The following is a 14,658-nucleotide window of genomic DNA, read 5'->3' as shown; positions in this document are numbered from 1 at the left end:
CCCCCCCCAAAAAAAAAAAAACCCAGCCTTGGGCAGCTAGGTGGTGCAGTGGATAAAGCACTGGCCCTGGATTCAGGAGGACCTGAGTTCAAATCCAGCCTCAGACACTTGACACTTACTAGCTGTGTGACCCTGGCCAAGTCACTTAACTACAATTGCCTCACGGGGGGGGGGGGGGGAGGCATCAGCCCTGGACTCAGGAGGACCTGAGTTCAAATTCAGCCTCAGACATTTGACACTTACTAGCTGTGTGACCCTGGCCAAGTCACTTAACCCTTATTGCCCCGAAAAACAAACAAACAAAATAGTATGGTTCAGTGCTATGGGGGTGGGTGGGAAGAGGGGCAATATATTCAGGAATGATTGTGATATAAATATCATCAATACAATTTAAAGATTAAACTCTAATTATGTCACTTGTGGCCGGAAAGTTATTCCAGATTCTTGAAGAATAGACCAAAGAAGCAAGATTTCTGGCATGTGATGCAGGAAAGACTCCAGGTGTGGTACTAGTGATGGACTGCCTGAGGCCCAGACTGCTTATGAGAAGGCCCATCACCAGGAGGCTGGCCACCAGCCATCACAACCCAGTGCACATCAGGAATCAATCCCTTGTATAGCAGCTCTCCAAACTTCATCGCCTTTGTGGACAGAGAAGGACATTTTACAATTTCATAAATTATTCCCCTAAGGAAGATTTGTATCAGCATCCAGGCGATCAACAATGTAGAAACCATGTTCTTCTATTGCCCGATAGAGAGTGATATACTTAGAAGCCCTCCTTGTCCTCGGGACCACAAATTTCTCGGTGAATTCATCTTTGTCCAACTGATGCTTCCTCTCTGCGGTCAGTATATAATTGATGAATGTCAGGGCATATGAATAACAGTTGTGGCAATGTTCTTCATACCTTTAAAAACAAATTCAGTCATTTAAAAAGGGCTCAAGGAATTTTACATGTGACGAGGACAAAGCCACAGAAGCTGTCAGATCACTGGCCTAAACTTTGGGTGCTTTCTTCCCACTTCATTCTGAAGTGCTTTTAGGGAGGTTGTAAAGTTAAACCTAGCCAGGGAGATCATAAGGGCATTGGTTGACTTCCATTTGTTTCTCCATGCTTAGAAGTGGACAATTGAAGGGGGAACAAAGTTGAAATTTGGAGAGTAGGCACATAAACTGGACACTTATGGTAGATATGTAATAGCACAAGGGATAGAATGCTGAAGCTGGAGCCGGGAAGAGCAAGGTGGGCTTGAATTCCATCTTGGACATTGATCAAATCTGCGACCCTGCGCTAAATCTCAGCGAGCCTCCCAAATAGAACAAGAGCATGGACTCACAGGGTCGTCATTATAAAACTAACATGAAAGGTGCTTTGCAAACCCTAAAGGCCCTTGTAAATGGAAGCTACAGTTCAAAGTTGAACTTAATCATTTCAATTCTGGATTGTGGTACTATGATTCCTAGTCTAAATTATATTAATCATCTATAGATCCTAACTATGGGATTTTAGAACTTGAAGGGACCCTGGAAATAATTTAGTTTTTAAGAGTTAAGGAAACAGACTCAGGAAGATATAGTGGAAGGACTTGGAACTCCCAAAGCAATGCCCTTCCTATTCCCTCTCCTATTTTCCTTTGGTGATTGTACAGGGTGGCCCCATTTATTCCAAGGGATATCTCAGAAATGAAACTGATTTCACAAGTCTAGAGCTGAGAGGAACCTCAAACATCTGGTCCAACCCCTTCCCTCCTTTAATGGATGAAGGAGATTTAATTCACACTGGTTGGTTCAGAGGTGGAATTTGAACCCTGGCCCAGTGCTCTTTAATCTGTACCAGGCTGCCTCTGTGAATTCATGGTAAATTTCTTTCTTTTTCTTTTTTTTTTTTTTTTTTTTTTTTTTGCGGAACCATGGGAGTTAAGTGACTTGCCCAGGGTCACACAGCTAGTAAGTGTAAAGTGTCTGAGACCGGATTTGAACTCAGATCCTCCTGAATCCAGGGCCAGTACTTTATCCACTGTGCCACCTAGCTGCCCCCATGGTAAATTTCAAAAGTCATATAGATGAAAGGAGGGTAGCAGGGATGGTGGTTATGAAATTAATATTAGTGTGTACAAGTGTAAAGATCTCTACTTGAGAAATTTGCCTGGAAATATAGGAAAAGAGAAGAGAAGAAAATAGTAATTTTTCTGATTTTGATCTTTGTGAAGTTCCCCTGCCCCATCTCCAGTTAATGCAGTCTGAAATTTCTAGCTCTGGTTGTGGTTTTGTTCATGTAAAAGACTGTCATGCTTTCGTGTTAACCTGCTTTGCAGAAAATTCATTGGTCCAAATTATGCAGCCCCTTGATATTTTGTTATATACGATGGTAGTGTAAAAAACCTGTTTACCTATTTTCTGGGTCTCTCATCCTTCTTATGATAGGTCGTCTCTGCTCCAGACATGACCATTCATGTTGTGCCTGCCTTGCCCCTTTTCTGGAATCTTTCTTACTAGAAACTTCTAGCCTCACTAAATGTCACCTCCCTGCCTAGTGAGAAATCCACTGGACATGCCTGCTAAGGACCCCACCTCTTCCTTAAAATCTCTGATCTTCTCCTATACTGGGAACAGACTTCTTATGTGCAACAGAACCCTGGACAAGCATACTTGCCCTCCACCCAACTAAGAGGAGCAACAACCCTCAGAGAAGGTGGTCCCCCACTTCCTCATGACCCTGTCCCAAGTCTTTCTGGTATGAGTTAAAAACTCATTGAATAAAGACCCATCTAATCCTGGTGAAATAATCTCTTAAAGTCTCACAAAAAGTAGCTATTGGGGACCCAAATATCTGAGGACAGTTTTGTAATCCTATTAGGTTCTTTAGAACTACATACCTGGGGGGCGGCTAGGTGGCACAGTGAATAAAGCACCGGCCCTGGATTCAGGAGTACCTGAGTTCAAATCCGGCCTCAGACACTTGACACTTACCAGCTGTATGACCCTGGGCAAGTCACTTAACCCCCATTGCCCCGCAAAAAACAAACAAACAAAAAAAAGAACTACATACCTGTTTGGAGACCAGGTATCTGTTGCAGAGAACTCTTCTAGATATTTATCCCATTGGTCCATCAGTCCAAACATGTTGGGCTGTAATAGCGGAATACTTATACTCTGTTTCCACCCAGCTTCATCTCTGTGGACACCTTGCTCATTATAATTATACACAATTCCTATTAAAAAAAAAAAACACCAAACTGGTCTAAGAACATGATTATGAATTCCACTTTAGGAGAAACATCATGGGAGAGCAGCTACAAAATCATTACTTCACACATAATCATAATTTCTAACATATAAATAAAAATTTCCCAAACAAGGACTGGTCTGGTATCAAAGGGTCCCAGGTTCTTGAATAGATGTAAGTAGAAACTCTCCAAAGGACCCTTCCCAACACTGTGGCTAAAAGCACAAAAGAACATTCAAACAATTCCAGCTCCTACTTTTCCTAGAAGTACACAACTTCAATGAGCTTAAGGAGAGCTCCAAATTCTTTAGTTGGAATCAATTCTTCTTTGTAGATAAGTTTGTCAAATTTCCCTAAAGAAAAAAAAAATCTACAACAAATTTAAACTATTGAGTCTATGATGTGATTGGCTACTCATGGTTTGCATTCATTAGGTCTGAATATATGAATATGGTAAAGGGAGAATGGTGAACTATGTTTCAATAAATGAGTAAAAAAGTCTACACCAAGATAAAACCCAATGATTAAAAGACGACCAAATCTACTTCACTGAGAATATGGATCCCTAAAGCCAGTGCTTGGCACATAATAGGGACCTAATAAATATTGATTGGTTAGTTCATTAAATACATACACACACACACAAGCTTTACAAAAAAAGCTTTCACAGATTTAAGGAGAGAGGTAAGTTTGTAGCTACACTTCACCCCTATAGTCTGATCAGGTGAAGTCCTGGGGTAATCTAAATTAAATAGTCTAAATTCAGTGACAGTTCAGGCAGAAGCATAGGAATGCAAAAATGACAGAGAACTTCAGTGTAAGGGCTTTTGCTTCTTAGCTGGCTGGTGCTATGATGTGGCTATGAATGTGAGTCACAAAATAAGTGAAATAGTCAATGGGGCTATGGGCTAAGAGCTGAAACCCCTCCTTGGAGAAATCACACAGCATTTGCAATTCTGTTGAGAACCAGCAAAGGACATCAGCAGCCAGAAACACAGATTACCACTCAATGGCACCACCAGACCAGCAGATGACATCAGCAACTCTGCAGGAAAGCAGATACAATTCCCAGGCCCTTGGAGTCTGAGTTACCCTGTCCATATGTATTCCACTATACATGTGCCTTGTATAACACATACAGAGTGTCCCCAAAGGTTTTTTTTTTTTCATTTAAAGCTTTACTAGCTTACATATAGATTCCCTCAGCCACCAGTTATATGGGAATGTGTGGGACAGTACACCCCTGTTTGTATGAGATTTTTTTCCTTGTCACTTATTGTTTTATGCAGGATAATTTTACTTTTAACTAACATTAATTAGGACTCATGAGGCAATTGTGAATAGGTGGTGACATAGAACAGGTCCTGAATCCGAGGTAGCTTTCTTTTTTTGTTTTGTTTTGTTTTTAGACTTTTATTTTCCAAATTGCATGTAAAAGCAAATTTTGACATCAATTTTTTTAGACTTTGATTTTCCAAATTACATGCAGAAGCAAATTTTGACATCAATTTTTTAAAAACTTTGTGTTCCAACTTCTCTTCCTCCCTCCCCTCCCACCCCCACCCCAAGAACTTAAAAAATTCAACATAAATTATACATGAGTAGTCATGGCAAACAATTCTACATTATATAGGTTGTGAGAGAAAACAGATTAAAAACAAAACTTCAGATTAAGGAATTATCAAAAAACATGTATTTCAGTCTGTTTTCAGATACCATCAGTTCTTTCTCTGTGGATGGACTGCAATTTTCATAAGTTCTTCAGAGTTATATTGGATCATTGTCTTGCTGAAAATAACCACGTGCTTCCCAGCAGATCATCTTGCATTAGTGCTGTTATTTTATGTACAGTACATTTCTCTCTGCCTCAATTCATGTGGGTCTTTCCAGGTTTTTCTGATAGCATCCTGTTCATCATAATTTTTATATAGTACCTTGAACTTGATAGAGAATTTTCTTCACAATAGCCCAGCAGAATAGGTACCATATGTTTTGACATTGTAGTCAATCATCATAACTATTTCCCTCCAACCCATTCCCTTCCAATGATATTTACTCTATTGTCTATCTTATTTTGCCCTAATCCTCCTCAAAAGTGTTTTGCTACTGACTGCCCCCTCCACCGCTCTACCCTCCCTTCATTCACCCTTCCCTCTTTATCCTCTTCCCCTCCTACTTTCCTGTAGGGTTAAATAGATTACTCTTCCCAATTGGGGGGGTATGTGTTATTCCCTCCTTGAGCCAACTCTGATGAGGTTAAGACCTTTGAGCTAATTCTGTTTTCTAAATTTTTCTTCCTCCCTCCCTCCTCAACTCTCCCTGTGAAATCAAGCAATTCAATGTATGTCATACATGTGGTGTTATGCAGAACATCTTCACCTTCCTTGAAAGTGTTTTGCTTTTTACAGCTCCCTCCCCCAACTTCCCTCCTTCCCCTCTTCTCCCCACCCCACCCCCATCTCCTTCTCCTCCCACTTTTCCTCAGGGCAAAAATATATTACTATACCCACTTGAGTATGTATGTTATTCCCTCTTTGAGCCAATTCTGATGATAGTGAGGTTCACTCACTCCCCCTCTCCTTCCCCCTCTTCCCCTCCCCTACATAGGCTTTTTTCTTGTTTCCTTCATGTGAGCTATCTCTCCCCATTCCACCTCTCCTTTCCTCCCTCCCCCAGTCTATTCCTCCCACCCCTCACCCCTATTTTAAAGATGTCATCATGGGTTAGCTAGGTGGCACAGTGGACAAAGCACCAGCCCTGGGCCCAGGAGGCCCAGAGCCCAAATCCAGCCCCAGACACCAGACAACCTACCCCGTTTGCTCCCCAAAGGACAAGGATATACAAAAAATAAATGCTTTATAAATACCATCCCTTCATATTCAGTTCAGACCTATGCCCTCTGTGTTTTCCTTACTGAAAAAGTTCTTATGAGTTAGAACTATTATTTTCTCATGTATGACTATAAACAGTTTAACCTTTTAATGTCCTTTGTGATTTCTTTTCCCTGTTTACCTTCTTATGATTCTCCAGGGTCTTGTATTTGAAAGTCAAATTTTCTATTCAGTTCAGGTCTTTTCATCACAAATGCCTGAAAGTTCTCTTTTTGCATTGACGTCCCATTATTTCCTCTGAAAGGTTATACTCAGTTTTGCTGGGTATGTGATTTTTGGCTGTAGTCCCAGTTCCTTTGCCCTCTGGAATATCATATTCCATGTCCTCCGGTCCTTTAATGTAGAAGCTGCTAGATCTTGCTTTATCCTTATTGGAGCTCCACAGTATTTGAATTCTTTTTTTCTAGCTGCTTGCAATATTTTCTCCTTGACCTGGGAGTTCTGGAATTTGGCTATAATATTCCTGGAGGTTTTCCTTTTGGGATCTCTTTCAGGGACGTGATTGGTGGATTCTTTCAATTTCTATTTTAGCTTCTGCTTCTAGAATATCAGGGCAATTTCCCCTCACAATCTCTTGGAGGATGGTGTCTAAGCTCTTGTTTTGGTCATGGTTTTCAGGTAGTCCAGTGATTTTTCAAATTATCTCTCCTGGATTTATTTTCCAGGCCAGCTGTTTTTCCAAGGAGATATTTCACATTGCCCTCTATTTTTTCATTCAATTGGATTTGCTTTACTGTATCTTGGTTTCTCATAAGGTCACTAGCTTCCATTTGTTCAATCCTAATTCTTAGGCAATTATTTTCATCAGACAGTTTTTTATCTCCTTTTCCATTTGGCTTTTCAAACTGTTGACTTTTTTCTCATGACTCCTGCATCGCTCTCATTTCTCTTTCCATTCTTTCCTCCCTCTCTCTAAATCTTCTATCTCTCCTACTTTCTCTTCAAAGTCCCTTTTGAGAGCTTCCATGGCTTGAGACCAGTTCATATTTTTCTTGGAAGCTTTGGATGTAGGGGCCCTGTGGTTGATTTCCTCTTCTGAGGGTGCCCCTTGATCTTCCTTGTCGCTGAAAAGTTTTCTGTAATTCTGAACTTTCTTTGCTTGCTCATATTTTACTTGACTTTAAACTCTCCACTGGGGGGCCCTGCTTTTTGGTTCCACTCCTGTTCCCAGCTTCAGAGGGTCCCAGGTGTTATGGTTTGAGGGAGGGTAGGTTTTACTCTTGCCTTGCCTCTTCTCTGGTCTGAAGATAACCTCAAGCCTACTTACTAAACAACCAACCAGCAAAGCTTTCTGTGGTGTGGTTCTTAGCTTCTACGGAGCCTGCGCCCCTCCCCCACCTGGGCCTCCCACCACTCAGGATTTCTTCCTGGTTCCCTGCTGGGGTGAGACAGCTGAATTCCTCCCTAGATCCTGCTGATATCCCTGCACTTTTCCCCCTCCCCCCTGCCCCGCCAGCCATTCAGCCCTCTCACCCGACCACATGCTCAGTTGTAGAAGATGCTGGTGCTGTAGCTGATTCAGAGGCTCTGGGGTAAATTCCTCTGGCACGTGCCTGGGGTCTCTGTTGGCAAGATCACGGGGTTGGACTTTACTCATAGCCCAGCACAGCCCTATAGCTGGAGAATAATCTCAGCCCGTATTTTTGTGTGTTTTTCTGCTCCAGGGGTTCTTTTATTGCTGTTTTGGGGGTAATTGTATCAGTAGCTCTGTGCATTTAATGTCTTTCCTCTGCCATCTTGGTTCCCTGAGGTAGCTTTCAGCAGGCCCACATTTGAGGGGAGCATGGGCTACACATATATTATCTCATTTGAGCCCCATAACAACCTCATAACAATATTAGTTAAGGGAGTTTTGTGATTCTCCATTTTAAGGCAGCTAGGTGGCACAGTAGGTAGATCAAGGAGCCTGGAGTCAAGGATACCTGAGTTCAAATCCAGCCTCAGACACTTACTGGCTGTGTGACCCTGGGCTAGTCACTTCACCCTGTTTGCCTCAGTTTCCTCTTCATTTGTAAAATGAGCTGGAGAAGGAAGTGGCAAAAAAAGTATCTTTGCCAGGAAAACCCCAAATGGAGTCAGGAAGATTAAGACATGCCTGAAACATTTTTTGGATGACTTAATGAAGGCTCAAATGCCCAGAACTACACAGCTGGTAAATAGGTCTCCAGCTTCCTTCGAGACTCAGCTTGTGTACAACCCTCTGTGAGAAATAATCATTAATAATCAATATCTTGGGGAGGACCCAGTGTTCTCCCCTTCTTTCTTAGTCCTTTCCCCCACTCCAAAGTCCAGCTCTCCTTGAAGGTTAGATTCATCTGGGTCAAAGAATCTAGAATCAAAGATCCCTTTGTCTAGATGACTGAAGGACTTTACTGATGAGATCTTGCCACCCTTAGGTGGAAACTATTGTGATCTGATCAGCTTGGGTGGGGGGTCTACATTCTTTCTCTGATTTAATCCTTAGCAAGATTTGAGTGATCTAAGTCAAGGCTCCCTGGACTTCATTGTAATATAACAAACCTCCAAATCATATCAACCAATTAGATTGGATTGCTATGTGGTAGACCTCCTAGAAGGCCCCACACCTACCATTCAGGGTCTTTGGTCTGAGAGAGCCATCAGTGACCAATTACCCAGGAACCATGTCTCACTTCTATAGGAATTCTTTCCTGATCCCCCCTGGTTATTAATGTCCTTTCCCTCCTCCTCAAATTGTCCCTCCTCCCAGGAAGACTGTTAGCTCCATAGGGCTAGGGACCCCCCCTCACTTCACCCCTGTCTCCCAAAAGGGTGTGTTTCCCACATACTTGCCTTGTACACAGTAGAAGTTTAATTGGTGCAAAACTGTGCTTAGTCCTAGGAGGAAGTCTTACATAAACATTTGGAGAATTGAATTTAATTGAATCTGGGAGAAAAGGAATGAAAAGGTAAGGGAGGAGCACCTAGGTGGCACAGTGGATAAAGTACCAGCCCTGGATTCAGGAGGACCTGAATTCAAATCCAGCCTCAGACACTTGACACTTACTAGCTTGTGTCACCCTGGGCAAGTCGATTAACCCTCATTGCCCCTCAAAAAAAAAAAAAGTATGTTGAAAAGGTAAGGGAATCATCTTACCATGTGTATTGGTTATTCCAACGTGGAGATCAGCATTTCCATCATAATCCCTGAAAAAAAAGTTTTTTAATCTAAATATCATTTCTTTTTGCTTGAAAAACTGATATGTGAAATACATAAAGTGTCCTAAATGATTAGAATGATCAGGAAGAATACATTCTCAGAATAACCAGGGCCTAGCACAATGTGTGACACATAGTAGGTGCTTAATAATGCTAATAAAAACTGATCTCTGAAATACAGAGCGACCTAAAAGTGCTTTCTTCGACTGTCAAGAAAATGGATCTTACAGATTCATTTAATAATGATGGCATTTACATAGCACTTGGGAAATTGTTTGATCTCATTTGAACCTTATAACAATGTTGAGAGGAAGACACTACCATCCCTATTTACAGGATGAGGAAACTGAGGCTCAGAGCAATTGAGTGATACTCAGGGTTACCCAGCTGGTAAACCCAGCTAGTCACTAACTAGCTGAATGTAAGTCACTCAGCCTCTCTTAGACTCAGTGTTCCCATCTGTAAAATGGAAATAATCAAGCTCCCTTACAGAATTATTGTGAGGATCAACTGAGACAGCACATGTAAAATGCTTTGCAAACCCTAAAGCGATACACAAATGTTAGCTGCTATCACCACCACCACCACCACCACCACCATCAGGCTTCACCAGCATCTGCAGACAAATAGACATCTGGCAATGAGACTGATAGGATACATTTCTACACGATGGGCTGGTGCTGAAATCAACCTTCAAAGCTACTGTAAATGGATCCATTTCGATCTCATAAGGCAGCTGCGTGGGCCCCTTCTGCAGGGGCCGGTATCTGGGTTGAGAAGGGCCTTTCTGTGAGGGACGCAGTTCAAGGCTCCTAGTTCCTATTTAACAGAGGGGAAGATGGCAGCTGAGGGAGCCTGTAGGTTGGTGGCTAAGAAATGCCAGAGCTGGGGGGAGGGGGTTTCCACTACCCTCAAGCTGAAACTGCTTGATAATCTGTCCAGTGACTGGAATAAAATTTCACTGTGGGAGACCAGCCTACATACACATTTATCTCCCTTCAGCTATGCCTGCTCCTGTCCAGCTGTGAGTGTTTGCCAGCTGGAGAGAGGCATGGGCCTGAGAAGCACTTTGGGGAGGAGGAAGGAGCACTGGCCCTGGAGTCAGGAGTTCAAATCCCCCCCCCCATAGCACCTGTTAGCTCAGGGGCCCCTTTCAGATAGGACCATAGATGTCAAGTTGGACAAAGACTAACTTCCTCCTTTTTATAGAGAAGGAAATAGGCCCAAGCCAATGAAGGGATTTGCCCAGGGAGTCGAGTCAGGGATGGGATTTGACCACAGACCTTCTGATTCCAAAGCCAAAAATCTTTCCACTTATCCTTTCTGAGCATCTGCTTCCCCGTTTGCAAAATGGGGTCTTAATAGTAGTGCCTATCTCCAGGGTTATGGAGAGGTTCAAATAGGACAGTGTGGGCAAAACACTTTACAAACCTTAAAAGTACTTTGGCTCTGATCAATCACACTTACTATGTGTCTGGCACTTGTGCTGAGCACTAGGAAAGAGATGCAGTTGAGTGGATAGAGGGCAGGCATCAGAATAAGGACCTGGGTTCAAATCACACCTCTGCCACACACTGGCTAGGTGACCATGGGCAAGTCGTTTAGTAAGCAAGGCAACTATTCAAGACGAGGAGGTACATAACTCAAATTACTTGCCTTCTCAGTGAGGGGGGAGGGAAAGAAAAGGGCAGAATTTGGAACTCAAATTTTTTGAAAAATGAATGTTAAAAATGTGTACATGTAGCTGGAAAAAAATATTAAAAATAAAAAAAGACTATAAGGTACAGAGAAGGCACTAAATCGTGTTGATAGAGAAGGCTCCTCACCTGGAGCTCTTCTAGTCCAAAAATGTTATTTAATAACATTATTTAACGCCCAAAATAGTAATTATTTTTGTGCAAATAAATTTAAGGCACACATCTCAACAGAGGGAGGAAGCAGTGTCCAACATTATGAGGGGAAACTCGAAAAAAGACTGTCCCTTTTTTTAAGTGAGGAAAAGAGAAGATGAAAATCAAAGAACACAGGTACACAACTCCCCACTGCACCTCGGGAGAACAACTGTACCTAAGGAAGGTCCCTCGGGTCGGCCTGAGCAGGAAGACGCACTGCTCTTGGTGCCCATCGGTCAGTGGGGTGGCAATGCTCACAGGTGCCTCGTCCAGCTTGCTGAAGCTCATGGGCTGCTGGCACACCGGGCATAGGGCAGGCACCCTGAAGCAATAGACATCCTTCCCACAGTGGCGGAATTGGATGACAGGTGGGCCGGCCTCAGGAGGCTGCATGGCAGCAGCCTCTTTGCATAGAAAGCCCAGAGCACAGTGAGACTTCCCTACTTCCTCCTCCCCTTCTCAGAACACCTGGTGCTCCCCGATCCAGTCCAGGCCACCTGATCAATGGTGACTTTACTCAGATGGACAGCCCTGGGAGCCAAACAGCTCAGAGCACCCAGGAACTAGGAAGCCCCACAGATCCTGTTCTTAAAGAGCCAGTCTCTTCTGGGGCGGCCTCAGGAAGCTGGCATCTTCTGTGCCCAAATATGGGGTCTCTGAAGCCAGATTGTAGTTTGTCGTTGGATATATATTTTTTCAATTTAGGAAAAGTGAATGGAAAGAACATTGGGAGAGAAGGCAGGAGATCTGGAGTTCAATCCCAACTCTGTTATCAGGCAGCTGTGTGACCTTGGGAAAAGCACATCACCGCTCCGTGCCTCAGCTGCCTCTTCTGTCTGTATAATGAGGGAGTCAGATCTATCTCTAAAATTCTTTGGCTCTAACACTTAGAAGAGATCCTCATAGATTTAAAGATCCACATCTTTATCAACAGGGGTAACAGAAGCAGCTATGAGTACAAATAGCTGTACTCAAATTGGTAGAGATAAGTAGCGAGAATAAGGGGAGGCAGTAGGGTGTAGTGGCTAGCTTAGTAGCCTCTAAATCAGGAAGTACTGGGTTCAAGTCCTGCTTCTGACACCTAATGGGTGGATGACCCAAATGGTGATTGCATCCAAAGAAATGGCAGTGCAGTAGATAAGAGCACTGGGGCTTAAAATGAACAAGTCCTGAGTTCAAATCTTGCCTCAGACACACTAGCTATGTGACCTTGGGCAAGTCACAGCCTCTTAGCCTCAATTTCTTCATCTGCAAAATGGAGATAATAATAGTATCTACATTGTTGTATAAAGTATATAAAACACTTTGTAAACATTAAAACAGTATATGAATGATAGCCCTTAGGGTTCAGTTGCTTAATGATCTCATTAGTGTTACTACCTCTCCTCAGTTTCATATCAGCCCAGCCCATCTCACCGTCTGCCTAGCACCACTGGTGTGGCTCCTCCCCAAGTGGACCAGCACCCTCTATAACAGGCCTGAGACCTGTACCTCCCTACTCAACTACTGTTTTCCTGAATTCTCTAGGGAAGCTCATCCCCTCATTTCTAGAGCTCACACCCTAGGACTCAGCCCAATTGATTGGTGACTTAGTATGTGCCAACTAGTCCAGTTAGCCCACTGTGTCTACTGCCTGGCCATAGACATAAAAACGTGCTTCAGGATCACATCCTATTCTGCCATCTAGCCATCACCCCGGGCCTATCTTTGTAGACACATTCCCCCAGCCCATTTCTCCCTTTCTGAAACAAAGCCCCCTCCCCTGGTCCCCTCCTCCCCTGTACATAAAGAGGGATTTGCCTTGGCAAGGAGAAGGGTCACTTCATGTGAGATGGGGCGGGTCCAGGACCAAAGAAAGCATCTGAATGAAATACGCCTTGCCTGCCCCCTTTTCTGATCACACCATTCCTGGATGGTATGTTTTGTGTCACTTCTTGAATGTAAGCCATAATTGGTAACATTCTTCGGCCTGTTTGTGCCCACCATGCAGCACTCCATAGCCTTTCCGATCACCTATCATTTTGATTCTTCAAAGACTGTGTTATTTTATTAATTCACAATCAGTGGGGGGGCGCTCGGCTAGGTGGCAAAGTGGATAAAGCACCAGTCCTGGATTCAGGAGTACCTGAGTTCAAATCTGGCCTCGGACACTTGACACTTACCAGCGGTGTGACGCTGGGCAAGTCACTTAACCCCCATTGCCCCGAAAAAAAAAATCACAATCAGTGCAGCACTGAGAGAATACCAGTGTCATTATCTCTATGGTGATGATTCCCAGGTCGATTTATCAAGGCCTATCATTCAGTTTCATGGTAAGGCCATATCTTATTTGAGACAGGGGTGAAGGAGAAGAAAGTAGAAAAAGGCATCTGGGTGATGTGAGATGAGGAGGAAGGAAAAGAGGGAGCTCAGAGGGAATGACCTCAATTTTTTAAGCAAAATATGAGGCAAGTAAGAATTGGAAATCAAAGAATGCCCATCCATTGGGGAATGGCTAAACAAGCTGTGGTATATGACAGTGATGGAATATTATTGTGCTATAAGAAATGACAAGCATGATTTTTTCAGAAAGGCCAGGAAGGACTTGTATGAACTGATATATAGTGAAGTGAGCAGAACCAGAGACAGCAATAACATTTGACAAAGAATTGTCAATGACAACTATTCTCAACAATACAATGATCCAAGACAATCCCAAAGCACTATTATCTACCTTCAAAGAAAGAACTGATATTAATGGAATAGACTGAAGCATGCTATTTTTCACTTTAATTTTTTTCTTTTGTTCAAGTTTTCTTTTTTTGTACAAAATGACCAATATGGTAATGTTTTATATAATTGCACATGTATAACCTATATCTGATTGCTTACCGCCTCAGGGAGGGGGAAAGAAGAATAACAATTGGAACTCAAAACTATAAATAAAAATGTTTATCACTTAAAAAAAATAAAAACAAAAAAAATACATGAGGCAAAGTTCTTAGCTAAGGGGTTAGTTAGGGTGAAGGAGCCACTGTGGAGAGTAGGATAGTGAGTGGATAAAGGAAGTAGAGTGTGATTGCCTAGCAGCAGTGATGGCCTAGTTAAAGTTCTGTGACATAAATTTATAGCATCAGAACAGTTTCATGTTTTTCTCCCCTTTCATTCACTAGCACGTGTGTAGGAGCAAAGGTAACAGGCAATGAAAGTGATCCAAAGCTGATAATTGGCAAGGTGCAATGGTTACTATAAGGAGGAACAGACTAAAAAGAAGAGGTTGGTGTAAGTTTGAATTGGTTCACCAAGTTCAAGTCCATAGATCAAGATGGAAAAAAGAGGGGAAAGAAACTAATCCAAGGAAGATGGCCTGGGGGAGAATTGAGGGGTTGAGGAATTAAAGGTCACTTTGTGGATAAAGGGCAGAGTTTGGTAAGGGAAGGCAGAGGAAGAGGCAGAAAGTCAATAGATTATGATTAGATAAGGGTATTTC

At 42.7% G+C, this 14,658-nt stretch overlaps 1 protein-coding gene across 1 annotated transcript; it reads right to left on the bottom strand.

Moving 5' to 3' along the window:
• Positions 1–292: 292 nt before the first annotated feature.
• MKRN2OS (MKRN2 opposite strand) lies at positions 293–11,597 on the bottom strand. Its single transcript, XM_043978961.1, has 4 exons — positions 11,365–11,597; positions 9,236–9,285; positions 3,053–3,215; positions 293–910 (listed from the first exon to the last, which is right to left on the bottom strand). Exons 1-4 carry the CDS (start codon positions 11,580–11,582, stop codon positions 688–690), a joined length of 654 nt encoding a protein of 217 aa, XP_043834896.1. The 5' UTR covers positions 11,583–11,597; the 3' UTR covers positions 293–687.
• Between the last annotated feature and the right edge of the window lie 3,061 nt (positions 11,598–14,658).

Source organism: Dromiciops gliroides, chromosome 1 (genome assembly GCF_019393635.1).
Source record: "Dromiciops gliroides isolate mDroGli1 chromosome 1, mDroGli1.pri, whole genome shotgun sequence".
Taxonomy (NCBI): Eukaryota; Metazoa; Chordata; class Mammalia; order Microbiotheria; family Microbiotheriidae; genus Dromiciops; species Dromiciops gliroides.
This window is presented reverse-complemented; position numbering and strand designations above follow the sequence as displayed.

Coding starts and splice junctions, on each gene's coding strand:
- MKRN2OS (XM_043978961.1), bottom strand. CDS start 11,582: ATGCAGCCTCCTGAGGCCGGCCCACCTGTCATCCAATTCCGCCACTGT. Junction 3,216..9,235: donor TGGAATAACCAATACACATG/GTAAGATGATTC, acceptor TTTTTTTAATAG/GAATTGTGTATAATTATAAT. Junction 911..3,052: donor GATACCTGGTCTCCAAACAG/GTATGTAGTTCT, acceptor TTGTTTTTAAAG/GTATGAAGAACATTGCCACA.